Source organism: Vigna umbellata, chromosome 1 (genome assembly GCF_029865625.1).
Source record: "Vigna umbellata cultivar VRB3 chromosome 1, Vumbellata_1.0, whole genome shotgun sequence".
NCBI lineage: Eukaryota > Viridiplantae > Streptophyta > Magnoliopsida > Fabales > Fabaceae > Vigna > Vigna umbellata.
This window is the reverse complement of record NC_142165.1, coordinates 1,157,632-1,185,270: the sequence shown is the minus strand read 5'-3', so window position 1 is coordinate 1,185,270 and position 27,639 is coordinate 1,157,632. Positions and strand designations below refer to the sequence as shown.

Below are 27,639 nucleotides of genomic sequence, written 5' to 3'. Positions count from 1 at the left end.
TAAAACTTATATTAAAAGATATCGTTTGTTAAAATGATGATCCAATTTGACCCGGTCCGACTCTTCAAGGGTTGGTCACTTATTGAACCAACCCAATTCGATTCAGGGTGTTGCTCTCTCCACCACCACACCTTTCTACCTCCACCTTCCATTTACTATTTTGCCCCTAAGTAAAATTTTATTTTTAGGGTTATTTTTAATTTTACCCATTCACAACCTATTCCACTAATATCCTATTCTAGTCCCCCATACATGAGTAAAATACTTTTCTTTCATTTTAACATTATATTTCTTCCTCTCTTTCTTTCGTCGCTGTGAGATATTATAAGTTGTAAAGGTTGGTGGTGGTGGAAAGAATTATCAAGCAGTCTCCCTCTCGTGGTGCAGTGTGTGGAGTGGTGCATTGCGTGTGTTGCTTCCTCAAGGTGCGTATTCGAATAAACCTTCAAATAAAACCCTAAAATAAAAAACGTAACCTTTAAACGGAGGTGACATCCTTCAACGAATGTCAAAATTCTTCAACGGATGTCAAAATCCTTCAACGGATGTCAACATCCTTCAACGGATGTCAACATCCGTTTAAGGTAAAACGGATGTCAACATCCGTTTAAGGTAAAACGGATGTTGACATCCGTTTTTCCTTAAACGGATGTTGACATCCGTTGAAGGATGTCACCTCCGTTTAAATGTTACGTTTTTTTTATTTTAGGGTTTGTTTTATTAGTTTATTCTTTATTTTGGAAATATTTTAATAATTTAATTTAAATGTTTTGATTTATTATTTTTGAATATATTTTTAATGTATTTTAATAATGTAAGGAAAATGAAGAAGAAAGAAACGGAGGAGGAGAAGTGAAATGGAGAAGACAAATGGGGTTGCAGAGTAAAATGGAAGACAAATTGTTAAACGAAAATGAGAGATGGAAAGATTGGGTTCAGGAAGTAAAGTAGGAGAACTAGGTTTGAAATAAATTAAAATAGTAAGAGTAAAAAATTTTAATCTGAGGATATAATTGGAATTAAAAAAAATTGGGGAGGTGGAGGGAGAAAGGTGTGGTGGTGGAAGGAGCAACACCCTTCGATTCATTTATTAGCAAGCTGAAAAAATTCGAACCTGACTCGACCCACCACGAATTGGTGGGTTAAATAGGTTGATTCACTTAATATAAGTTTTTCCCCATCTACAATATAATAAAAAATGCTAACTAATAATATTGAAACACAAAAATAATAAATAATTAAATTAAATTAGATGGGTTATTAAGTCAACCGGGGTTCTACCCAGGTGAGCCGGGTTGAAAACTAACCTACATAAAAAAGTTACATTTTTTTCAAACCCAACCCAGCTGAAACCCGTGGTGGATCAGATTGGTTCGCAGGACTACGTTTAATAAATCAATCTTAGTACATTTACATTAAACCAAACATTAATTTAGCAGTAAAGGGAAATATATGTGAAAACCAACCACAATTATTTCTGTACACATGGCATACCCAATAAAGTTTCGAATGTTTCTTCCTACACCTCAAGAATTTCATCCTCACCTCCAACTTTTCTGATAATGTCATTTTTGTCCTTTTCTGATAATGCCATTTTTGTCCTTTGTCCAGTCAAGATTCTCTTTTCCCCTATTTTTAAAACGAAAACGTTTCTTTAACAACGTTTATTTGCCAACGATTTGACAATGCCACATGGAGGTTGTCGATTGGCTGAATTTGAAAAAAATATATATATACAATTGATTAGACGAGGGTATTATCGGAAGGGAAAAATATGAATTTTCTTTCGCGCTTTTCCTATTCTTCTTTCATTTGCAGTTACGTTCTCTCATCTCTCGCGTTCTCTCATCTCTCTCGTTCTCTCATCTCTTTCGTTCTCTCATATCTCTCATGTTCAAACCCTAAAGCCTCACCTTCTACTAGACGGTTGGTATTGTGCCTTCTCACTGTTCTGGACGTTCATCTTGTGCAACATTGAAGCCGTCTTCAACGTCCTTGTTGAGCATTAGTATTGTGCCTTCTCGCTGTCGTGGTGTTTTTTGCTATTGCGCAAACCCTAACCATGTTCTCCAACATTGGCGTTTTCATGTTGCGCGAACCCTAACCATCTTCTTGACCATTGTTGTTTTGTTTATCTTATAACTACAGGTCCAATGGCAGCCCAAAAAGGAAATGTAAGATGAAATGTAATTTTTTTTATAGATGATGTGTTATCCTCTGAATTTTAGTTAATAATCATGTTTTGTTAATTTTGTGTAGTGACGCCTTCGTACCTCGATGGATTCATCCACCATTGTTGAAATGAATCGCTTACTAGGAAACACTCATGTAGAGCGCATTAGGATGACTCCATTTAGGTGGTGTCTGCCGCTGGGCTGGGCATGATGTTAGTTTTAGAGTTAGTCAACAATTGGTCTCATTTACTGTTTTTGATGTGTTCATGAGCACAAGTTTAGAAATAGGTGGTTTATATATCCCTTTTGATGAATAAGTAGTTGGATTGGTTGATCAAATGTTTAATCCAAAAACCACTACTTTGAAGGAGTTGATTGACATGTTTAATGTGATTGTCCAGGATCAAAACATTGAGGTTGGTGTAGTATGCAGGTTATATATATTAGTGTGTTTGGTTGCATTTTATTTTCCTAGGAAGTATGTCTATGTTTCTAACATGCCTTGTGCAGTGTTAGATGACTTAGACAGTTTGTGTTTATACGATTGGGGCACCGGTGTACATAAACATATTGTACATAATTTAAATAAATGTATGAAGAAAATAATGTCGGGAGCTATCGCCCATTCACTAAGTCTTAGTGGCAATGTGACCGTGTTGCAGGTAACATGATTTTATAATTGTTTCACTCAATGGAATGGACAACATTGTAAATATGGGTCACTATTTATTTTGATATTGTAGGCTTGGGCAGTTGAAAGACTTTCTTTGCATGGTCATGCTTCTCACAGGAGGTTCCCGCGCATATTGCGATGGTTCCCGTATAACTCAAGGACAAAAAAAATTGAACATATCTTTCAGACCGGAGGTGTAAGTCTTTCAACCTTTGTTATATATATTTTTTTAATTATTGATGGTCGTATTTCACTAATTTTGTTGTTTGTGTTTGATATAGTTAAATCTCGAGTGATATGTAAGTAAGCAAGATCGTCAATTGTCCGAAATTCGTGCTATTTTTCACATGGATGATGGGCGGATGAGTGAAGGATCGTTTCCTGAACAATCCAAGGTTGAGGAAGCAGATGATGCAAGCTCCAATGACGACACTTGGGAAGCAGGTGCTGAGGAGAGAATGAGGAAAAACAATCAAAATATCATAACATTGAATGCCAAGATTGGAGTTCTTATGAGGGAGTTAATTGAAAATTTCAAACTCCAATCTTTAATGAAGAAGTTGCATGTGTTAATGATGAAGAAGGTGGTGGTGGAGGTCATGAAGCACCTGCAAGTGGAGGTGATGAAGAAGGTAATGGTGGATTTGATGAAGAAGCTGCTGGTGGAGCTGCTAAAGACCATGCAGGTGCATTTAATGAACAACCAGGAGATGACGAACCTGTGCATTTAATCATCCAAGTGTTTGTATTGAAATTGATGATTATGGTGATGATGATGAAGGGGAGGTACCATTGGCGATCCCCCCTTTGCACAGTTTTGTTGGTGATCCAACCACTACTGTCGATGTTGACCAATTGTACTATGCAGTCAGCGTAAGAGACAGTGTACATAGGTAATTGATGAGAATTGTATTTGTCATTGGTGAAAGATGATTGTTTCTAATTGAATAATATTTATTTTTTAGGGTTGCATGTGAAATAATTGGTCAGACCTTGAGCACAACTTCATGTTACACTTTAGCGCCAACCAAATACGTTGATAACACGATAACTATTATGTGACATTGCTTTATGTTTAATGTTGGTGGTTATGTTAATAATTTGTACAATTTTCATTGCATAGGTGGTGTTATTTGCTACTACAATTTTTATGTACTTTGAGAAAAGGTTGTCTGGTGTTGTTAAGAAGATTCATTTCAGTCCATTATACGCGGTAAATAAATTTTTCATGATATCATATATTTGATGGTACAAATTATGTGTAAGGCATTGTGGATTGATGAATTTGAAATTGTTCACAACACCATATTCTTACTGATTATAGGAGACGTCCACAAAATCGTCATGTGTTTACTCTTCATAATTACAACACCTATTTGCGTTCTGATCATTTTGGACTTGGAGACATTGCCACAATTGACTTTATGAGTTAGGTTTAATTTGTAATGACAATGTTTGCCCAATTTTATTTGTTCATGTATTGACATTTGGTTTTCTTTATTTGTAGTTGTTTATGCCATTTGTCCATGATGATCATTGGTGGTGCTATTCAGTGAAACTTAGCACATTACAAATATTTGTGATTGACTCATTGGGGAGGGGTATCAGAGACCAGAACAAGATTGACAAAGTTATTGTATGATTGCACAATTTCTGTTTAAAAATAAATTGCTTATTGTCATTTAACGTTGTATTGTTTAACTTGTTATTATATTTCTTATTTGGTAGGCTGAAAATCTTCAACGATTTTTTTGCATCTTGTACAATAGACCGGAAGGGAGTATTGGACCTTTGTCTGTTGAACAAGCAAATATCTCATCCCAACCAAACTTGTAAGTTGTTATAACCATTGTCTTTAAATATTTGGTGTTGTCATTAATGTACGTTGTGAGAACTACTATATGTTGTGCTTGTATTGTTTCAGAAATGATTGTGGAGTTATAATGTTAAAAGCAATGAAAATTTGGGATGGAGAGGACAAATAGAATGGGAAAATCATGCCTCAATATACGAATGTAAGTATCATTATGATTGTTAGAAATATTTGATGATTGTGTTAATTTCTAAAGTGCAAAAGGTTGGTTTCAAAAGGAGTTGCTTGGAATTAGAAAGAAATATGTATGTGAGTGAATCCTCGACAACGAGAACATTAGAAGAATGGAAGCGCTAGCAGAATATGGAATGTTGTAGGATTGTTTCCATTTGTAGAAATTTTGTTTGTATTTAGAGGAAGATGGATTTTTTCCAATAAGATTGTTATATGTACATATTGTAACAAACAATGATATATATGTACAGATTGTAACAAACAATGATATATATGTACAGATTGTTATTGCAATAAGATGATAGCTTTCATGATTACTTTATGTGCAATGTCATTTTATTTACGTTGTGTGTGTTTTGATGACAAAGGAACACGCAATATTAATAAGTCTTTTAAATTAATCCAATGGTTTACCAAGTTCAGTGAACTCCTGAAACTTGTGGAGGAAAAAACCACATAGGTAATCGATTACAACTGGTTGGTAAACGATTACACGAGTAAAATCTGTCTTTTGTACACACACTTCAACTACAGGAGCCACCTATTGTTACCAATGAGGAGCATTGGTATCTTGAAAGCTACTGTAAAGTTTTGATGATGATAAAAGCTGAAGAATTGAAGACTCTAAATGCATCTTTGTTAAACGCATTTTGTAGAAACAAATGTATAGGATAAAATGTAATGATCTAAAAACTCTTAGAAGCTTTCATATTTAGTGAGTCATTGCACAAATAATCGATTATCAAGAGGAATAATCGATTATCACAAGCCAGTTTAGAAGAGAGTTGCTTGCGCAAATAATCGATTATTACACAGAATAATCAATTATCACTGTTTTATTTAATTCTGTCCAAGTCTCTGGAATAATCGATTATTGGTAAGGATAATCGATTATCACCATTTTGAAAACCCCATAACGGACACAAATAATCGATTATCACTTATGATAATCGATTATCAATGGCAGTTGGGAGATGTTTTTTAGTTTTTGACCCTGCACGAAACTAGGCTTATAAATAGAGGTCTTCACAGCTCTTAAAAAGAACTTTTCAATTGAGAGTATTAGAGCTTTGTGCCTAAGGGAAGCTCTCCGTGAGTGAAAAGGATCTATGTCATTTTGAGAATACAGTTTGTCTGAGGAAGTTCTCAAAGTGATAGAGTGCTCTTGCCTGGTCTTGTGAATAGGAGAAGCTCGCGTTTTGTGTGTCAAAGGTCGGAGCAGTTCTCTTCAAGTTGGCTGAGCAGGTTCTTCCGTTCGTTTGTCGAAGGAAGGTGTTTTCTATTCTTTGCTTATTTTGATTATCTGATTGTAATCTGCAAACTATATTTTTAGTGAAAAAGGTTAATCACTATTTATAGTGATTAACGACTGGACGTAGAATCTTTTGATTCGAACCAGGATAAAAATTTTGTGTTGATTTTCTTGATCCCTAAACTCTTAGCACATATTTTAACTTGTGTTGTGATCATTACACGCTTTCCGCTGTCTATATTTTATTCCGCTGCGCGACTCGATAACGGTATCGATTGTTTCAACACCTATGGTAACCTAGGTGACCATGGTCAAAATTTGTAAGTTTCTTACATAAGTCCAGTGGTTTTCACTTGATTTTGTTGTTCAAGTGTGAGTAGAGACTAGGAAGTAATGTTTGGACACCCCATGATGGAGGAAAGGAACAATGTTTATGAGATGAGCAACTTAGGTGAATTCCTCAAACGTGTGCAGGGAAAAACACCCTGGTAATCGTTTACAACTGGCTCGTAAATGATTACACGCCTAAAATCTAGGTTTTGTACATAAACTTTAACTGTAGGAGCCACCTGTGGTAACTTGGGGGACCATTGTCAAAATTTATAACTTTCTTACATAAGTCCAGTGGTTTTCACTTGATTTTAGTGTTTAAGTGTGCGTTGAGTGTGGGAAGTCATGTTTGGGCACCCCATGATGAAGGAAAGGAACAATGTCTATGAGATGAAAAACTTAGGTGAAGTCCTCAAACGTGTGCAGGGAAACGATTACAGGAACAAAATCTTGGTTTTGTACAGAAACCTCAACTGTAGGAGCCAACTGTGATAACCTAGGTGACCATTGTCAAAATTTGTAACTTTCTTACATAAGTCCAGTGGTTTTCACTTGATGTTGTTGTTTAAGTGTGAGTAGGGGCTGGGAAGTCATGCTTGGGCACCCCATGATGGAGGAAAGGAACATTGTTTGTGAGATGATCAACTTAGGTGAAGTCTTAAAACTTGTGCAGGGAAGAACACCGTGGTAATCGTTTACAACTAGTTCGTAAACAATTACATGAACAAAATCTTGGTTTTGTACAGAAACTTCAATTGCAAGACCCAGTTGTGGTAACCTAGGTGACCATTGTCAAAATTTGCAACTTTCTTACATAAGTCCAGTGGTTTTCACTCGATTTTGTTGTTTAACTGTGAGTAGAGGCCGAGAAGTCATGTTTGGACATCCGATGATAGAGGAAAGGAACAATGTTTATGAGATGAGCAACTTTGGTGAAGTCCTCAAACTTGTGCAGGGAAGAACACCCTGGGAATCGTTTACAACAGGCTAGTAAACGATTACGCGATCAAAATGTTGGTTTTGTACAGAAACTTCAATTGTAGAAGCCAAATGTGGTAACCTGGGTGACCATTGTCAAAAGTTGTAACTTTCTTACATAAGTCCAGTGATTTTCACTTGTTTTTGTTGTTTAAGTGTGAGTAGAAGTTGGGAAGTCATGTTTGGGCACCCATGATGGAGGAAAGGAATAATGTTTATGAGATGAGCAATTTATGTGAAGTCCTCAAACTTGTGCAGGGAAAGGATAAGTGATCCACGTTGCACTGAGTCAAGGAAGATCAGATTTTATCAACTTGTGCATTAAAATATTATTTTTGAATAGTAAAAGAAATTGTATAGTAAAAAAAATTGGCTATAAATAACCAAGGAGAGGGAAGGGAAATTCTGCACCAAGAAGGAGAAATAAGGAGAGAGAAAATTAGGAAGAAAGAATTAGGAAGTTCTGGTTGCAAGGAGAGTAGAGATTCTAGAAGATTTTCGGGGGAACAACTTTTGAGCAAGAAACTAATTCTAGAAAAGATGTTTAACCAGCTTTGCCAGATTCAACTTCTTGGTTCTTCAGAACATTTATATTAAAGAATTTTTTTTTGTTAGTAGGATAGAGTAATCTTAAAAACCGGAGTTGGTAAATCTCTGATCATAGAACAACCCTGGTCTGATCCAGTAAGTTGTGACTAGTTATATGTACTGGCGTTTATGATGAGTTTGATTCGTCAAACATTTGATTCTTCTCCAGTGACCAATTATAGTGGTATTTTATTAGTGTACACGACGTTGGGATTTGATATAATAGTATTTGATGGTTATTTAGTTTTATCATGTATAATCAGGAAAGATTATAATGACTCGATCTCACAAAATTGACCCATAATGGATAGGTGTAACAGATTGTTCATGTCATCTAATGTGATGATCATCTCACCTATCAGGAGATGGAAAGTACTCATCTCGAAGTGTCACCTCTCCGCAAGCTCTAGGATCAATCCATGATCGATGCAATCGTAGGATAAGTTTATTAAAGAACTCAACCTAGACATTATGATAAAAGGGTCAATATCCTCATGATATAATCCAATTTTTTTCACTTTTTTGTCATGAGAGATCACCTTGATCTCCCTTAGATCCTAACTAACTAACAACAAAATATATAACAAAAAGAAATATAACCAACTAAGTACGAATTAATAGTTAGGTTATGTACTTACCTGGCCTTAATATATGGCAAATGCAATATGTTGCGTATAATGTGTAAGAAGCGAGATATCCTGTGAACATATTGGAAATCCACCTTCTCCATCTTATTGTTGAGCAACATCCTCCTACTTAACATGTTCGTGCTCAACATGCTCTTGTTCAAGATAGTCATCATGCTCTTCAATAATAAATTCCTTCTCAACGACAACTCTTACCATCATGAGTAGACATACATCTAGTTCTAACCATATTTGTCAACCAAATATTATATATATATATATATATATATATATATATATATATATATATATTATATAATTAACTAAATATAATATAAACTTAGTAAATAAAAATACCCTATTATTAAATTATATCAAATATTGGAAAATTTAAATTTCTCAAGATATAAAAATAATTTATAAAATATATGTAATAAAAAAATTAAATAATCAACATTACTTAAATAAATAAACAAATATAAAATTCAAATTTAAAAAAAAATTAAATTCGTAGTTTTTAAAAAACAAAAAAAGATATATAAAATTTATATTACAAAATAAATCTAAAATAAAATAACATAATAAAAAATATTTAAATAAATAAATAAATATAATATTACAAATTATAAAACAAAAAACATAACTGTAACATCCCAATAAATAGTAATTACCATTAATTAGAACTAATCACATTTACAGAATTAACAATGCAGTCTTAACTACAACAGCTGCTTAAAAGCCGAACGCACAAGATATATAGAGTTCGGAATCTAACTATAAAATATCAAGTTCTGGTCGAACGGTTTCACAAAAGAAAACTAAACAACCGAACGACCCAAAAATACATCCAAAACCACTAACTAATACTAATAAACGAGCGCTCTACTGCTCGGCTTTAACCTCTACTTCAACAAGGTTGGCGTCTACCAAAATTTCTTCTTCCAACAATTCTTCAAGTGGCGCCTCTCCATCTGCTCACATCCACACGGATGATCATTGCATTGACAAGACGGACGTACAAAGACATTCGACAACACAAAGAAGAGGACACAGGGTAAGCTTAGGTAATTTAATTCATATAACCAACATACTTTAACATATGTAATCAATCATACAATTCATACAACAATATATATATATATATATAATTGTCCAAGCATATAATAACTCATCCAAACTCTCACAACTAACGATTGTCCGGACTGTATGAATCCATGTAACCGCAGGCGTTCGTGCACCCGGGTGATGTAGTAACTGGAACCATCCATCATCAGCTGCCACCCGAGGTTAACCCTATCAGTCCAAAGTACTCAATAGGACTAGAGTCTCCTGTCATTCCCACGCATGACCTACTCCCCTCTACATGAGGACGAGCACTCATGGAATATCAGGATGAACAGCCATCAGCGATTTTACCATGGTCATACTATACAACATATCACATTTAGATCATAGAGACGTTCCCCCTTGGAACACTCGTTCGAATTTCACAACCATTTATTCATCTCATATAATATTCATCATTCCAAAATAAAGTAATACCGACTACCAAATAGATGAACCACCTGTATTAAGAAGGTTGCTCGACACTGTCGGTCGACACAGATGAAGGATCTGTATTACAAGGATGCTCGACACTATCGGTCGACACAGATGGATGATCTGTATAAGGGTGCTCGACACTGTTGATCGACACAGATGAATGATCTGTATTTCAAGGATGCTCGACATTGTCGGTCGACACAGATGGATGATCTGTATAAGGGTGCTCGACACTGTTGATCGACACAGATGAATGATCTGTATTTCAAGGATGCTCGACATTGTCGGTCGACACAGATGGATGATCTGTATAAGGGTGCTCGACACTGTTGATCGACACAGATGAATGATCTGTATAAGGGTGCTCGACACTGTTGATCGACACAGATGGACGACCTGTATTAAGAAGGGTTTTCAAGAAAAGAGTAAGAGCGCTTGGTGTAAGACCGAGCACTACCCAATACGATTACTACGTGTAAGATCGACACTGCTCATTATGAGCTCTAAGTAAAAAACCTACATAGCTCATGCTCGACCAGAAGCCTTCCCAAATGAAAGTATTCCAATTCAAAGAAGTTTACTAGAACACCAAACGGTCGAGAACCGTTTAATGTCGGACATACGTTATCATAGGGAAGTTGATATTCAAGTTTCACTTACATTCTCTCGTTCCTAGGCATGTATATTTCGTATTCATACGTATCACTCATATCATACATTTCAACCAACATATATCATATTCATTCAGTACAGCAACGTTCGATCATGCATACTCAACCGACATACATCTCATACATTCAGTTCATATCATGTTTACATACAACATACAAGTATAAATTAAATTACTAAGCTTCCCTTACCTGGTTTAGTAGTGAACGCCCAAATGCAAGGGTTTTGTTTGTCCTCTAACAGCTTTCTATCCAAGGAGCCACTCAACAACTTTCACTTAATCTAAGACACCAAAATCATAAACAACTCAGACCTATAACCCATGCATGCAACCAGCATTTTGGTTCGCATGAACTAAATGGACTAATGTGTAGAGACGAGAACTTACCAGTTCAGATCTCAGTTCTGTTCGGTTCAGAACGACGCTCACGGTGCAGGGAATGTTTCTACGGTATCTGAAAGTTGATCGGAGGAGAAGAAAGTGAGTTACGGTAGAGAGAAGATGAAGGTTCTAGAGAGAAGGTAGAGAGTTTGGAAATCAGAAGCTTGGGGAAGAAGACGAAGCATGCAAAAGAGTGGGAAGAGTTTTTTAGAAAATCATTTTCCCCTTCCCATGCAGGACGAACGTCCATTCTCCTACCGCCACTTGGATTCCATTACCGATTTCGAATGTTCCAAAGTGATACTTGGCAGTTGCAGGCAGAGTGGGTGTGAGTGCGTTTTAAATGTCAGTGCACGTGTGGCGCGGTGCATTTAATGATGGTCAGAGTGTGGGGTTGGGTGCGTTTCTTAACACAAATTCTGAACAGAGTTTTTGGGTAATTAAAATGGGATTTGACAGATGGAGGCAGGTTGAATTTTCGAGATCTTACAATAACAAAATAAATTTAATATAAAATTACAAAATCATAAATTTTAAATAAATAAATATAAAATTATAAATTATAAATGCAAATAACAAAACTAAATTAAATTCCTAAATTTATAAAATACATAACAAAATATTTAAAAACATATTTTTTATAAATAAATAAAATACACATAAAATATAAAAAACATAACAAAAAAACAATTTAGAAACAAAAAATCTAGCAGAAATTAAAAAAATAATAAAAAGGTAATTCAGCAAACTTTAGAGCTGAGGAAGCCAAATACATTTAATAAGTCGAGGCCTTAACCGATTTTCAAAAGCCAAAAAAACCTTACCCGTGTTTTGAATTACTATACACTTCGAATTACTATTAACACTTCGGAGGCCTCATCCTACATTTTCACATTCTACCATCCCTACATTTTTAGATACTTCTAATTCATAACAAATAATTGGTTTCAATTATCGATTTCAAGCATGAAACATGCATCAAACCATGAACAACGTCAGAGAGTGTAGGAGAATGAAACTTACCTTCAAGACGATCACTAATGACGAAGACACGCCGAAAGGGAACATCACCAGCCACACCAAACCGCAATGAGGGAAGAGGCGAGAGCACAAACGAACCAAATGGGAGGCACGGGGAAGAAAACGAAAATAGGGGAGAAGAGATTCTTGATTGCTCAAAGGACAAAAATAGCATTATCAGAAAAGTGGGAAGTGCAGGTCGAAGGTGCAGGAAAAAACGTTCCTTAAATTTTTATCTTTCGTTTCTGACGTTTTAAAATAATTAACATTTCTAACATAATTTCTTGAAGGATGAATCCGATTACGTCAACAAAGAATTGTCAGAATAAAATTTGATAAAAAAGAAAGAGTAAAACGAATAGTTGTTTCCATTAAATAAAGTCAGAAAGTGAAATTTTCAGAGTCTATATTTATAATAATTCTTAAAACTTACAGAATGAAACTGGTGATATATGTTGCAGAACTTATTCTGAAATCTATAATTTCCCTAGAGCCTTCCTGCCTTATGTTGAAAAACAACCAAATAAATGTAAGAGTCACTTGCCAAGACATGATAGTATTTCAATAAAAAAGAGACATGTCCAACCACTTTCGTTATCAGCTACAATCCCAGGAAGAGAAAATTTGTTCAATGTTATCACAAGGGAGAGAATTTGGCAAGTGATGTTGATGTTCCACTGGGAAAGCTGAGAGAATTGAAATTTCATCTAACAAGAAAACGAATATTAACTCTAATTTCCTTCAAGCAAAACATTCATTAGAGTTAGTGCTTACTATAACACCAAATCGATCAAATCATTCAGAAGATTTCATCTCTTCCTATACATATAGAAAATTGAAATGAAAGAATGGAAGAAACTAGCTGCAGGCTCTAAAAGAAAAAGTTTCCCTCTGCAATTATGTATAGCAGCTAGAAATAATCTAGTATTTTACAAAGGCGAAAATTTACATATTTTCACAAGTTTCTTCTCTCACATAAGAAACTTGTAACTAGTTACAATCACCGGTAAACTCAGAAATGCACTGAATCACACAGAGAACAAATACCCTATGTTAGAGAAATTAAAATTTAACCTAGAATTGTAAGACAAAACTTGTGATTGAACACAAACAAGTTGAAGAAACTGAAGAAACTTGAAGGCCAAATATTTAATGTTCCAAAACTTTGATCCTGTCGAGATAGGAATTCATGCGATCAGAATCAGCAGAAGAGAAACGATCACCGATCATGAGTTTATACTGCTCAAATTTTGATTCCTCACACTTCAAGGCAGCATTTTTACAAGCCCTTATACTTCCTGAAGCACAATGTAACATTTCATATCAGGATTTATAATTATTTTACATGTTAAACATCATATCTTTAGGTTGAAATCACGAATACGGTCAATGGCTAGATGCAATCAAATTGATAAAAAATGTCTAAAAGATTTTCTGAGTTTCATTCATATTACTGTAAATATAGCGCATACATTATTTAAATAGATTACTTATCCCTCCTAACCCGCACTGGGAAGTAAGAAAAGCCATGCATAACTAATCTATATCTACATATGACTTCGGCACACAGTCCATGTCACCTCAACAATTGCATATATCATCAAATTCCAAAGCTTCACTCCCCTCATAATAGGAAGTCTAACATCCAAAATCTCAATTTTCTGTCATTAGTTATAATGCACGTCTTCTGTTTTCACATTTGGTAGTTTTGTTTTAATAACAAATGCCATCGCAGATTACAACCTCATAGCAAGATAGGGTCAATGTACTAGTTATGAAAATACGAAGGCATTCAATTGTTGTTGAAAAGGTTTTCTGACAAAAGCATTGCTGCACATAACAGTATTCGAAATCGAAATCTGGACCAATTTGTTTTTGGTATGATCCTGGAGGTATTGAAATCCTTCCAAAGGCCTAAACAATTTTTTTTCTGATACACATGTAAACCTGAGGATCAAACTGAATAGCAGCCAAAAAAGCAATAGCACAATGCAAAATTTCCGAATTTCACAATTTTCCTTTCCCGTGACATATAATCTAGCACACCCTTTTTTTATTTTTGTCTCTCGTTAAACAAATTCCCAAAGGAATTAACGAAAAAACAATGAAAAACTATAAGAACCAACAAAGCAGGATTTTTTTTTGTTTACCAGACAAATTCAGCAAATTAAACACGACGGGGCAGTTTGCAATGTTTGTGACCATCGTAATGGCAGACCATAATTTCTGATACTCCTCCCTTGATACCCGAATTATACACACATTGGTAATTGAATTCACATACTTAACTGCAGACAAAAAACAAAAATCAAGTGTTAATACCATCAAAATCTGTATACTAGCATGAAATCAAACAAATTACTGCTTACCTTGGAACGATCCCAACGATGAAGCCAAACCACACTCTCCAAAATTCTCCAAAAGGCTCTCTTTCACAGCTTTGGAGACGTTAAATTGTGTAATTATAACAGAATCATCGCCAACTTTGTCTCTATTAGGGTTGAGAAAAACTTCCATCACCATGTATCTGTTTTTGAACGCCACCATCCTTAGCGCTCAAGCAAATCGAAAATTCGAATTTCCAGACCAAAAATGACCGACGGAAGAAAGAAACAAAAACCCTAGAAGCTAATGTCCGATAAGGAAATACGGGTCGGGTCCTTTACTGGGCTCTGATTGATGAAGCCCAATAGTGCGTACACGTGTTGACCTATGATAGGGCACGAAGTTTTCGCGGTGTGTCCTTGTTTATCTCTCCACCTAATCCGCGTCGTTTTGAAATTTTGAAAATAATAGTGAGCCAGTGAGTGAGTGGCGCATTTAAAACACGAGAGTCGAAAAGATCCGTTGCGGGACACGTGCACAAACAAATACATTTTATTTTTATTTTTTAGTTTCTTTCCACTGTCGTGTTATTTTTTTAAGTCAACGTAGTTCAATAAATTTCTAATTTTTTATTTTCATATTTTAAAAGCTTCATAAATTACACTAAACTTTGGCTGAATTTCTTAAATATAAACTTTTAAAGTTTATAATGCTTCAATTCTAATTGAATCAATCCTCAACTATTTAAATCGAAAATTAAAATAAAATTTCCGAGGATAGAAAAGCTTAATTAATTTGACAAAAATTGGAGATGTAAATTTCATATAATTCAAAATTAATATAAGTGTTAGTGTAAGAGTTTTTCAAAATAGGAAAAAGTATAAGGTTTAGTATTCTCATTGAAATGTATATATAAATAATTTTCTTGTGATTATTATAAAAATTAATAAAATAATTATGCATGGGAATTAAGATTAATAATTAATAATTAATAACTGGACGACACTAATAGCAGTATCTTCTATGGTCCAATACATTCACTCACATGATTAATTGAACATTTTTTTTATAAAAAATAATTGGTGGGATGAGAAAGAACGTTGGAGTTAGATCCGATAGTTAATCCAGATTTGATGGAGATGGTGCCACCTGAAAGGACCCGACCCGAGAGTGACATGTTTACATTTGGGTCACAATTTGCCCGAAATTGGACGCGCATTTCCGGTAGTTAGTTTTGTCCTACGTTGGTGTGTGTCCCACAAGTGCACAGTGACCATCAGTACCTGCTTTCTATAAATACCCAATCCATCTTCATACATCCTTGCAAATTTCAATTTTTTATAGCGTTTGCTCTGCTTAGGTTCTGCAAAAAGAGAGAGAGAGAGAGAGAGTGTTTCAGAGAGAGATTTTTCTTTTTCTACGTTATCTGTTTTGGGTTTCTCTCGCATCGTTTTTGCAGGTACTGAGGAACAAGTCTTGGCAGCATAACCTTGTTGGAGAGTGTGTAAGTCCATTTTTCTTATCTGGGTTGGTCCAGTTTTCATCCTAGTTTCATCGTCTATTCATATAACTGAATTAAAAAAAAACATTACTTTTATCTTGTATTTTCTATAATTTGATAATGAGAATTAATTTCTATCCTGGTTTCTCTTTTTTAGGGTGGGGTTGAATTCGTATGTTATAGGAATAATGTTGTTGATGTGGTGGTTTTATGTGTATGGGAATTGAGAATTATGTGTGCGCATATGTTTGTTCCTTTCACATGCTCTCTCTTTTGTTTTCTAACTCTTATGCACTTATTTAAATGTGGATGGGTAATTAAATTTCCGCGGTGGTTGTGTTAATTGTGGTGTCTTATTTTGTTTTGGTAATCTTGACTGGCATTGGTTTAGATCTGCCTCATGGGGATATTCGGTTGGCCTCAGTATAAATGTTGTTTGTCTTATTGTCACAAGGAGGTAGTGAATGAATATAATTTACTAATCATTTACACGCTTTCTGATTTAGAAATTTAACAAAAATCCTTTTTTTAATCTGCCCATTTTCTGAACTGCTAAATTCCATTTATGGCTATGTTTGTCAAAAGCTTGTTAAGTTTTTATGTTCGGTTTAAGATGAAAGCAGTTTTCTTATTTGACACAGACCTTGAGGGAAATTACTTTATAAGGCTGGTTGGTCATAGAAGGTTAAAGTCCTTACATCTCTTTAGATTCAAGCAAGTCAGTTTCTGTTGAATTTGACTGAATCATGTGTTGTTGTGGTGAGTCCTGCAGAAAATTCAGGCAAGGCCTTCGAGTTGGGGAGTATTAGATTGGAATTCTAGAAGTTTCTGTTTAGACCGAAGAATGGAGGTATATGGCAAACCTATGGTTGCAGCTCCTTCAAATGTTATTTATCTGTCAAGTATTTTGGGCCAAGATGGTCCAGTTCCCTGTCACAGGTGCAACTGGAAATGTGAAAATGAACATGTTTGTGGAAACATGTATCGCTGCAAGCTAACAGGGCTGACTCACATCTGTGATAAAAACTGTAACCAGAGAATTCTGTATGATAACCATAGCTCACTTTGTCTAGCAAGTGGTCAAATTTCCCCCCTTACTCCAGCAGAGGAACAAGCAGTGAGAGGTGTTCGCAGAAAGCTAGATGCAGAGAATTCGCCCTCTGATAGCTGTGGTTTTAAGCGTAGGCGTGATGCACAATTTCATCCTTCTCCTTTCGAGAGATCTTTCACTGCTGTCGGTCCTATCTTCAGCCAAGTTGGAGATGGCATGGATATGAAGTAGATATCTATTATATAACTGAAACAGACTCATAATTTTTCTTGTCCCTTTGAAGTTTTTTTACTTTTGTCTATCGGATGAGTATCGAAAACAGACATTGAACAGTTATGGATTATTTATTGGTGGACATGATGTGCCCCCATCTGCTGTAGGAAGAAATCTTTATATTTCTAGTATCAATGTAATGTAGCCTTAAAGTAGCAACTGTTGAATGGGGATTTGAGCAGGGTCTTTCTACGCGCAACACATTTATGACACTTGAATTGACATCAGTTTTCTTCTAAATCTAGTGAGAAGCTGACTGTCATAGCCGTCTACAGAATGTATTTTGGCTTTCATTGCTTGAATTTGATTCAGTCCATTGATAGATGCATACATGAGAAATGTAGTTAACCGTAATCCTTTATTAGTTAACCATCAAGTTTCTAGTGTATCTGTAAGCATAAAGAATCCCCGTTAATGTACGCATTGCTATTGCTACTGTCATAAGCTTTGTACTCCTTAATTTTGTATGAACAGCAAACAGTTATTTGGTCCTTAGGGTCATATCAATAACCTTGACTTCTGTAGGCTGAGGTTCTCTCCAGTCTGTCATATGAACAAAGTTGTTGGTATGCCATCTGGTGAATTGATTTTGAGTTTGCTGCTTGACTCTTCCTATTTCTGTTGCAGGCTCAAGGGTGATCTAGTCCACATTTTCATTCTTATTCATTTTCTGATATATTTTTCATTCCGTGATTTGATTAAACTATTACCTGTCTGAGGTTACTGTAGCTTGTGCAGGTTTTGAAGCCTATGCTAGGAAGGAGCGTTCAAAACATTGTCTTGCAATACTGAATTAATTTTTATAATATAGAATTGTTCTATACTATCAGTTATTGATAAATGCCTTTTTTTCCTTGAATGAATGCAGGCATTGCGACTTCTGCTCAAATCTTTTCTACGATGAAGTTTGGAGAAACCAACAGTTATGGGGCTATAGAGTCTAAAGGCTACGTAGGTAATACTAACACTCCAGGATGTCAAAAGTATTGAGACCAGATCATTTATGGTGGTGCTGTACAGATACGGTAGAGATACAAGTAGGGATGATAAAGTAGGGATGCCTAATCTCTGTTATTAATTTTATTTGAAATTGTGGTTGAATTCTATTAAATGATTTAATACTTGTTTGGTAGATGGTGAGGTGACATTGAGAAAATAAAGGGAACATAGCAGCAGCAACATCAGTGTTGAAAAATTGAACATTGTATTCGAGGATGGAAAGTAATAGCTTCCGATTAAAAATGAAGTCTCTTACAAAATTGTCCTGTCAATGATTTCTGCCAAATTTTGTACTTGTTATATGTACTAGTGACAGTTGTAATTAAGCTTTTGATTCTGATATTTATAAAGCTAGAGGTTGTAATGTAGCTTTCATTTTCCAACTTATACTTGTAGCAGAGCATCCTAAATATTTGAAATTTGACAGATATATTAGATGAGTTATTATCAACAGATTGGTTGATAAATATTTTAAATAAAATTTAATTACTGGTTATATTAACAAATTTTGCCCGGAGTTCTTTTCTCACTAATATTTATATTGATTAATTTTTGTGGATTGTGGTTGTTGTTTGCACTGTATAAATGCCAGAATTCACTGTTGATATTACCTAGTAGCATGCATTCACCTTTTTACTTAAGGCAACATACAAACACTTGAACCTGTTAGAGGAAAACAAATCAGTGATTGTGGTTTTTGGTTGAGCAGAGAAGGTAGAGAGTCTGTCAAGGACAGAGGAAGGTGAAGAATAAAGAAGGCAACATTTGAATCTGCCAAAAGAATGAATAAGAATATTTCAATCAGTTAAATTTAAGAATTGGAAATAACTTCAGTTTTTAGTGTTTTTTAAATTTCAAAACAATTAAATATATCTATATGCACATTAAAAAAACAATCTACTGTATTATTTTTTAAGTTTTACCACAACCCTTCAAGAAAACAAGAAATATATGTCTTATCATAAGATCATAACTCATTAAAGGTCTCCCAACACCGACTCTCATAATCAAATTTTGATTACCCTGATTAAGAAACAAAAGCTCCAAAAAAGAAAAGAATTAGAACATCATCACTTGGAAAACTTTAACTAGTATTTTTGTAAAATAAGAGTAAAAGATTATCTATAATATAAGGGAACAAAGTGATAATCTTGATCTTTCAACTTTTAAAGAACAGCTGTAAGAAGTGTTTGAAAAAAACTTGTAAAAATGCTTTTTCAAGTTCTAGAAATTTTTAGTTTAATTAGTACTTTAAATTATGTAAACATTGGCTTTGTTGCACTGGTAGTTTTAACCAACTAAAAGTATATTTTAATCAGATAAAACAAAAGTATACGAACTTTTTAGACTTTTTAATCTGATAAACTCGCTTAAACAAAGGTCTTTAATTATTTTAGCTGATTAAAAAATGTGTTTTAATATATTAAAATGAGACAAATTTAAGGTTAAATTTTATTCCTTTTTAATTTTATAGTAAGAAAATATCAAAGCGGTCTCTGTATTTTTTATTTTATTTGTCTTAAATTGATTTTTATTTTAAAAGAGATGTCCATGTTAATTTTTTTTTAATTATTTTTATATATTTTTTTTAAGAAAACAAATTTATCACGTCAAACTCACATAATATTGTATTATATGGTTGAACTAAGATAGCTGCATATTTGTATAATATTGTATTATATGGTTGAATTAAGATAGCTGCATATTTAATCATTTAGGATATTTTTATATGTAATCAACTTAAATAGGTGCTCGTATTTTAAATGTTTTTAACTAAATTTATTTATCTGAAAAATTAAATCAATTTGAAAGACGTTAAAAATTGTGACGTGATAAACTTAGATGAATTATTTTTATTTATAGTTTTAAGGAACTTTAATTTAATCAAAACATAACGTTTTAATTAGGAAATTTTGATTAAAAGGAATATAAAATTTATTTTAATTTTTATTATTATTGTTTTTACTTTTATTAATGTTTTGGTCTCTTTGCAAGTCTACGTCGTGTCCACCATCGTAAGCTGATCCTAGGCAAAAACCACCATGGCCAAGCCATGAGTCATTCTCCCTACACCTCATTGTCTTTGTCCTGCACCTCTAATTTTACTTTTTTACCCTTCATTTAATAAAAAGTTATTCTCTTAACCGCACTTCGAATTGCAGAAAGTAATGGCCGCACTTCGAAGTGCGTTTTGTATTTTGTAGTCGCACTTTGAAGTGCGTTTATTATATATGTGCATCTTTTTCTTTTTTCATGCGTTTGACGGTCATATTTTTTTCTTTCATGTTTTTTTTCTTTCATGTTATTATTTAATTCAATAAACAATTTAATAATTATTTCAATTTCATAAAAAATTAAAAAACTTAAATAAAATTAAATACATAATAAATAATATATTACGAAAATAATAATATGTTCAAAAATAACAAATTCAACAAAATTTAACAAACAAATAAAATAATTCAAAATATATTAAAAGAAAACATTTTATTTAACAACTAACATAAAAAATTAAATTTATTATACTAACCTAATAAAAATAAAATCTAATAAAATAAATATATACTAACCTAATAAAAAAATTAAAAAACCTAATAAAAAAATTCATAAACCGCACTTTGAAATCCGGCAAATAACTAACGCACTTCCATGTGCGGTTAGTCTGCCGCCGCAGATCGAAATGCGGTGGTACTCTATCCTTTCCGCAGATCGAAATTCGGTGGTACTCTATCCTTTCCGCAGATCGAAATGCGGTGGTACTCTATCCTTTCCGCATATCGAACTGCTGTTTGCGCTTTTCGCAGATCGAAATGCGGTTCTATTTGCACCTTTCCGCACTTCCAACTCCGGACGTCTCTGACCGCAACTCCAACGGCGTTTAAGCTCTCCGGCGAACGAACGAACTGAATCGGCGCACGAAGCGAACACCCAGGCACACAGGCACATGCATATGACAGCAAACAAAACAAAGTAGATGCAATGGTACTAACCTGGACGCCAGAGATCTGTGAGGCCACGACAGGATGAACGCAAAGCGTGGCAAGGACGAACGCAAAAGGGACGAACGCAGAGTCTTGGCACGAAGGACGAACGCTTGCACAAGAGGGAGGGCGGAGACAGAATACAGTGGTGGTAGAGGATACGGGGAAGAGAAGAATGGCGGAGGAAGACGGAGAGAAAATACGGAGGGGTGATTTGGAAAGGGGGTGTAGGGTTTGAGTTTGAAATGCGGCAGGGAAGAGTTAAAGTTTTAGTCAAACTTTTTAAAAATCAATTTTGACTGTGCAAAGGCTATATTTGGAATTAAATTATATTTTGGAGGTGCAGGACGAAGTGCGTGAGGTGCAGGGAGAATCACTCCCAAGCCATTTTCAATCCCAACAAGGAACAATATTCGTGAAGAACAGAAACCCCAGAAAAGAAATCAAATTGAAACCCTTATCTCAGACCTTAAGATCAGAACAACAACCTGCGAACCACACCCCCAATTCACGACCCTCAAGATGCAAAAAAGCAACAAAACCCCAAGAACAGGAATCACCCAAATTGATCCCAGAAAGAATTTTGGGAAGAAGAAGAGAATTTCCTGCATAAACCACAACCCCAAATCAGAAAACAACACGAAGAACAATACTTCTCCTTTTAGCGGATGAATCGAACAGGGAAGAGGTCGCGCCCTCGTCGTGCCATTGTCACGCTAGTGTAGTGCTGTTGCCGCCAGAGTTCGCCTCTCTCCTATGAAACAACCCACAACCAGAGGAGGAGGAGAAAGTCTCTCTCCTAGCAACGCGAGCTCGTGCCACGGCGGAAGGGGAAGAAACTCTCCCTGAGTCAGAGGTCCAGATTCTCGCCACCGCCAAAACCACGAACTGCAAAACGCCCTCTTTTTTCTAAGGTTGGGTGATCCGAGTAAGAAGCAACAGAGAAATTGGGCTAGGTTTTTCTGGCAGGATAAAAAGGATGAAGATAGGGGAAAATAATGTTTTAAATTTCGGTATTAGATGAATCATCATTTGAAATTAAAGTTTTTTAAAGGCTTAATACCCTATTTTGTTCCCAGTTTCGGTCGAAAATATCAAATTAGTCAATCCTTTAAAAAATGCGTCAATTACGTCCTCACTTAATAAAATTTTGCATCAATGAAATCCCTTTCGTTAAATCCGTACAAACGACGTTAATTATTTTTCTCTTATTAAGTAAGGTCGTTTGTACGGATTTAACGGAAGGGATTTCATTGATGCAAAATTTTATTAAGTGAGGATGTAATTGACGCATTTTTTAAAGGATGGACTAATTTGATATTTTCAAGCGAAACTTGGGACAAAATAGGGTATTAAGCCTTTTTTAAAACTGTACCGCCACCAAAGTTTCTCACGTAAATAAAATTTGCTCAGTTATTAAACTATGTATATTGTATTAAAGTCATATTTTATCCTTGATAACGAGTCTCAAACGTCATTAAATTAAGATACTTGATATTGAGAGAATATATTGATATTTGTTTTTCATTTTTAATTTTACCTTTTTTTAATAATATTTATTTATTTTGATTAACGAGTTCATTCTAATTAACGATGAGATCCAAATTGATTAAACATTTAAAAAAAAATACTTCATTGAGAACATTCATGTTTGAGGCGATCATGCACAAATATCTGAATTGATTAAACCTATTCAGAAAAGAAAAAAAAGCTGAATATTAAAAAAAAGTTACGATAAGTTACACCTCACACGTGACACTTTTGTGGTTGTATCAAAATTTAAAAAATGAAAACCAAATTGAGAGAAATAAAAATAAAAGTATTTATTTAAGATTTTTATAAAAAAATAGGACTAATGGAATTATTTAACTTAAATTTAAAAAAACTTAAGCAATTTTAATTAAGTAAAAGTGTTTCAATTTGCAAATTCAACAATATCAAATATATTTTAAATGATTAAAAAAATTTAACCAACTAAAAGTAACTTATGGCTTTTATAAAACAAAAATTAACACCTATATATATTTTAAGTAAATCTTATCAGTACGGAAACATGTTAACTTATTTACAAATCAAACAACAAGATCATCCATCAACCCAGTTTTCACCAAAAAATCCAACATGGTCCACCTAGATTCCTTCATTATATATATACGCACGAATTTTCAACAAAAGCACGGACTATCAGATCCATTCCTTTTGTTAGTGTTAAACACTCAAACATATGAGTAAAACTTTATTGAAAATTCTCAAACAAATTTTTAAGCACGGATAAAATTTTTTTAAAAACTGCAAAATTTTTAGATTTTCATGGGATTTGAAATTATCCACTTCATTATCTCATATTCCACTTCCATTCTTTTCAAATTTTTAATCAAGGATTTTTTTAGTTATTAAATTTCAACCAAATATATTCATAGAAAAAATTATTTATATCATACCCTGTAACACTCTCCAAAGTCTTCTACAAAATGGAACTAAAATTACCGGTTGAACAGAGAAACATGTTTCTAAACTTTATCCAAAATGATTCTTTTGTATAGTTGAGAAGAAGAAAACAAAAGGGGTGAAAACAAAGTTACAGATAAACCACGAAAAACTGCTGAGAAAATTGGAATTCTTTTCTTATCAAACGAGATCATATTATGTACCCAAAAAAAGTATTAGCCATATATAGTTGCTTAAGCCAAAAGTTGATACCAAAATTCCACAAACTCAGAAGTTTGTGACTTTAGCAATCAGATGGGTGGAGTCAATGTCCCAAAGGCTACTTTTTCTCAGTTCCCATTGACACAATGATAACAATTTAGCGTGTGTTTAAAGAAGTTTTTGGTCAAATTCACTGCTGAAAAGCTTGTCCTTTTCTTCCATGAAAGGTCAATTTTCTGAAGTCACTGCACAGTAGCAAAGCGTGTAGTTAGGTGTAGGAAATAACGAACTAAAAGAAAAATATGCATAATTTCATACACAAGTTTTCCCTTTACGTATTCCCTAGTCAATGTACTTCTACGTAGGAGGAATCCTAGGTCACTTCTTTATGGGATCATCCTATCCTATGCAATCATGCAACAATTTTTCCTACATGGTGGAATCGCAGTTTCTGACACCATTATTTGAAGCAAATTCATGATTCTCCTGTCACTGAGATCACATAGATTAATGTTGTTTCCTTATTTTCTCAGTTTTCCATGAAACAGAAAAGGCAAAGAATAGCTTCTTAATTAGGCCATCCACAATAAAAGAAATGCTAAACCCATGTAGCTGGTATTGTGCCTGATAATTTCACCAAAGCAACGTAGCACACATTCTTGATACAAATATGGGAGGACTACTCATTCTTGGCACATCATCGATTCCCCCAAAAACACACAACACAACCAATAATACTAATCATAGAAAATGACAATAGTGGCATCATGGAAGTTCCAAAGTTTCTGTGTTATTTTGTTTACTTTCTTGTCTTATTCTTTCTCTTCTATTTTCACCATAACCAATAACTGCCCTTATACCATATGGCCTGGCACACTCTCCGGTTCCGGCTCACCGCCGCTTCCGACGACCGGATTCCGGCTGGACTCGGGCCAGATGATCAAACTGACCAGTGTTCCAGGGTGGTCAGGAAGGATCTGGGCAAGGACTGGCTGCACATTTGATGCAACAGGAATTGGCAAGTGTGAAACAGGTGATTGTGGTGGAAGATTGGAATGTGATGGAAATGGTGCTGCTCCTCCTACCTCATTGTTTGAGATAACTCTTGGCAAAGGCAATGAACAAGACTTCTATGATGTCAGCATGGTGGATGGCTACAATTTGCCATTGCTTGTTCAACCAAGAGGTGTGTATGGTTCTGGGGTCTGCAATGCCACAGGTTGTGTCACAGACATCAACAGAGGTAAGATGTTTTCCAAAACATAAGTCAGTGTAGAATTTGGATTCTCTGTTGGATTTTTCTGTACTATTCATATACTGTATTTTTTTTTAAAATACACCCATTTTAAAGTTTTAAAATATATTAAAAAAAATATTAAAATCAATGTATTTTTAGTGTTCAGTAGAGGACAACCAAAAAACATCCTTTACAGAATCAGAAGTCTTAATTGTAACATGTTCATTATTAGGTACCAGAATTGCATCTCATTCATCCTGAATTTGATAGGTTGTCCCAAAGAACTTCAAGTAGTGGGTGGAGATGGATACCAGGGTGGTGTTGTTGGGTGTAAAAGTGCTTGTGAGGCATTTGGGTCAGATGAGTACTGCTGCAGTGGAGAATTTGCCAATCCAAGTACATGCCAGCCATCCTATTATTCCACCCTTTTCAAGCAGGCTTGTCCAAAAGCTTATAGCTATGCATTTGATGATGCTACCAGCACTTTCATTTGCAAAGCTTTTGAATATGACATTGTTTTTTGTCCCAACAGCAACAGGTATATGTTTCCACTTCCCATTCTCTTCCAATTTATTGTTGCAGAGAGAAATCCTAACACTCAAAACTGATTCAACATTTCAGAGCTAGGAAACCAAATGCTCCGGTTCCTCCTCTACCACCATCAATTGGATGGCCTGATCAGAAGGTTCAGCAGCAACTCCATTCTTCTTCAGATATTCTCTTGCCCTTTCCAGTTACACTCTTTCTCTTTGTGTCTCTCTCTGTGCTTGCAGCAAAGTCTCAGACACTGATATGAGCCAACACCACAAGAGAATCTCACAAGTGTTTCTTCAAACAAAGAGTACCAATAAACGCAGAAATCGAGCAGAGAATGTGGAACACATCAGGATCCTCTGGAAACAAAATAAATGCAGAAATCACTCTTTCAGGGATTCAGAACCAATTGCCACCTGGATTCATTTGCCATGAACTCTAATGTTTGAAAAAAATATATATAAATGACAAAATGCATATGAAAAAAGTATGCCTTGTAAATAATAAAAAATAATTCTTAAATTGATCTTCTAGTAATTAGTTTTCTATCTGCTGGTCTCAATGTTAAAGAAAGTCATGGTCTCAATGTTAAAGAAAGTCATGGTCTCATATATTGCATAATTAACATTCCACTAATGCAAAATTAGAATATGAAAAACGTTCCTGTGCATGCATGTGGCAGCTACTTTTTTCAGTTAAATTAACCTTAATTTAGTCCCATATTTAACTAATTCATGTCAATATTTAATATAAGAACATGAATCTAAAAGAAACATACCGTGACAGTTTTTTAAATCAATATTAGTTCTTAACCAAAATAAATAAAAACTCTAGAGGTTTACTACAACAAACCTAGTCATTATTTTAAGATAAAAGGGTTTTATTAGAATTTTCATTTGGAAATTTCTTATAGTATTATGTAATGGATGAAAAGGAGGTGGGACCAAAAGGAGAGGCTGAGTGCAGGAGAAGCACACGTGTGAAGTGGGCCAGCTCAAAATTATGTAGATTTCAGTGTTGACAAAGAATACAAATTATGTTAGAGGAGAGAGAAAGAGGGGAGGAAAAGAAACTTGACCTATCTCTCTGGGAAATTCTCTCCGACTTTTTGCTATGGTTGTTTAATTGTTTTTCATTGTATCTGACTATCCATGGTAGCAGGGGAAGAAAAATAGAATCTGCCATCAATAAACTTTTCTATAATATACCATATTACTCTGTTTATTCACTATTATGATACTTTTGTCATAACATTTTGGCGCTCTCGTGTGCTCATCGCTGACAATACTCGTCTCAAGGACCTTGCAAATGACGTTAAAAAGATTTTGGAGCTGATGGAATCTCGGAACGCTGACTACAACTTGCGTTTTCACATTCTTGAAACGGCCATCGATGATATTGTGAAGAACACTGCTGATGCCTCGTCCAGTTCAACCGTGAAGGCCCCTCTGTTTCAGGTGCGAAATGTGAAAATTGACTTTCCGCGCTTTGATGGTTTTGACGTATTGCAGTGGATTTTCAAGGCGGAACAATTTTTCGATTATTACAATACACCGGATGATCAACGCTTAACCATTGTTGCGATTCACCTTGACAAGGAGGTAGTTCCTTAGTATCAAATGATGTCTCGCACTAATCCTTGGGTCTCATGGACTGGCTTTACTAGAGCTCTCGAGCTCGAGTTTGGACCCTCCCCATATGAATGTCCTAGGTCTAATCTGTTTAAGTTGATGCAAACTGGCTCTATCAAGAGTATTATGTTCAATTTACTGCCTTGGCTAATCGCGTCCATGGTGTCACCTCGGAAG

At 34.7% G+C, this 27,639-nt stretch overlaps 3 protein-coding genes and 1 long non-coding RNA gene across 8 annotated transcripts; 2 read left to right on the top strand and 2 right to left on the bottom strand.

Moving 5' to 3' along the window:
* Window positions 1-9,376: 9,376 nt before the first annotated feature.
* Window positions 9,377-12,806, bottom strand: LOC148204359 (uncharacterized). 2 transcript variants are annotated; one of them, XR_015786911.1, is made up of 5 exons: window positions 12,715-12,806; window positions 12,285-12,427; window positions 11,268-11,334; window positions 11,071-11,161; window positions 9,377-9,639 (listed from the first exon to the last, which is right to left on the bottom strand). It is a non-coding gene; the product is annotated as an uncharacterized LOC148204359 (long non-coding RNA). The 2 variants fall into 2 exon arrangements; XR_015786910.1 differs by lacking the exons at window positions 11,071-11,161; window positions 11,268-11,334.
* A 347-nt stretch (window positions 12,807-13,153) lies between these two features.
* EMB1687 (ribonuclease P family protein / Rpp14 family protein) lies at window positions 13,154-15,022 on the bottom strand. The gene is made up of 3 exons (XM_047325578.2): window positions 14,651-15,022; window positions 14,432-14,569; window positions 13,154-13,579 (listed from the first exon to the last, which is right to left on the bottom strand). The coding sequence occupies exons 1-3, from the start codon at window positions 14,826-14,828 to the stop codon at window positions 13,431-13,433; spliced, it is 465 nt and encodes a 154-aa protein (XP_047181534.1). The 5' UTR covers window positions 14,829-15,022; the 3' UTR covers window positions 13,154-13,430.
* A 792-nt stretch (window positions 15,023-15,814) lies between these two features.
* Window positions 15,815-18,813, top strand: LOC124847980 (uncharacterized). 3 transcript variants are annotated; one of them, XR_015786989.1, is made up of 4 exons: window positions 15,815-16,110; window positions 16,749-16,791; window positions 16,880-18,482; window positions 18,565-18,813. XR_015786989.1 is itself a non-coding variant. In XM_047325576.2 (2 exons), exon 2 carries the CDS (start codon window positions 16,952-16,954, stop codon window positions 17,387-17,389), a length of 438 nt encoding a protein of 145 aa, XP_047181532.2. In that variant the 5' UTR covers window positions 15,817-16,110; window positions 16,880-16,951; the 3' UTR covers window positions 17,390-18,813. The 3 variants fall into 3 exon arrangements, 1 of the variants encoding a protein (XP_047181532.2); XR_015786987.1 differs by lacking the exon at window positions 16,749-16,791 and having other exon boundaries at window positions 15,817-16,110; XM_047325576.2 differs by lacking the exon at window positions 16,749-16,791 and having other exon boundaries at window positions 15,817-16,110; window positions 16,880-18,813.
* Window positions 18,814-24,776: 5,963 nt separating this feature from the next.
* Window positions 24,777-26,443, top strand: LOC124847979 (pathogenesis-related thaumatin-like protein 3.5). 2 transcript variants are annotated; one of them, XM_047325575.2, is made up of 4 exons: window positions 24,777-25,303; window positions 25,568-25,835; window positions 25,919-25,982; window positions 26,071-26,440. In XM_047325575.2, exons 1-4 carry the CDS (start codon window positions 24,811-24,813, stop codon window positions 26,086-26,088), a joined length of 843 nt encoding a protein of 280 aa, XP_047181531.2. In that variant the 5' UTR covers window positions 24,777-24,810; the 3' UTR covers window positions 26,089-26,440. The 2 variants fall into 2 exon arrangements, with proteins under 2 accessions (XP_047181531.2, XP_047181530.2); XM_047325574.2 differs by having other exon boundaries at window positions 25,919-26,443.
* The last annotated feature ends 1,196 nt before the right edge of the window (window positions 26,444-27,639 follow it).

What these genes read in the sequence shown, in the direction of transcription:
- EMB1687 (XM_047325578.2), bottom strand. Translation starts at nt 14,828, where the DNA reads ATGGTGGCGTTCAAAAACAGATACATGGTGATGGAAGTTTTTCTCAAC. An exon ending in ATCGTTGGGATCGTTCCAAG is followed by an intron (nt 14,570 to 14,650) that starts GTAAGCAGTAAT and finishes TTTTGTCTGCAG; the next exon opens with TTAAGTATGTGAATTCAATT. An exon ending in TAATTTGCTGAATTTGTCTG is followed by an intron (nt 13,580 to 14,431) that starts GTAAACAAAAAA and finishes ATTGTGCTTCAG; the next exon opens with GAAGTATAAGGGCTTGTAAA.
- LOC124847980 (XM_047325576.2), top strand. Translation starts at nt 16,952, where the DNA reads ATGGAGGTATATGGCAAACCTATGGTTGCAGCTCCTTCAAATGTTATT.
- LOC124847979 (XM_047325574.2), top strand. Translation starts at nt 24,811, where the DNA reads ATGACAATAGTGGCATCATGGAAGTTCCAAAGTTTCTGTGTTATTTTG. An exon ending in TGTCACAGACATCAACAGAG is followed by an intron (nt 25,304 to 25,567) that starts GTAAGATGTTTT and finishes TGAATTTGATAG; the next exon opens with GTTGTCCCAAAGAACTTCAA. An exon ending in TTTTGTCCCAACAGCAACAG is followed by an intron (nt 25,836 to 25,918) that starts GTATATGTTTCC and finishes TCAACATTTCAG; the next exon opens with AGCTAGGAAACCAAATGCTC.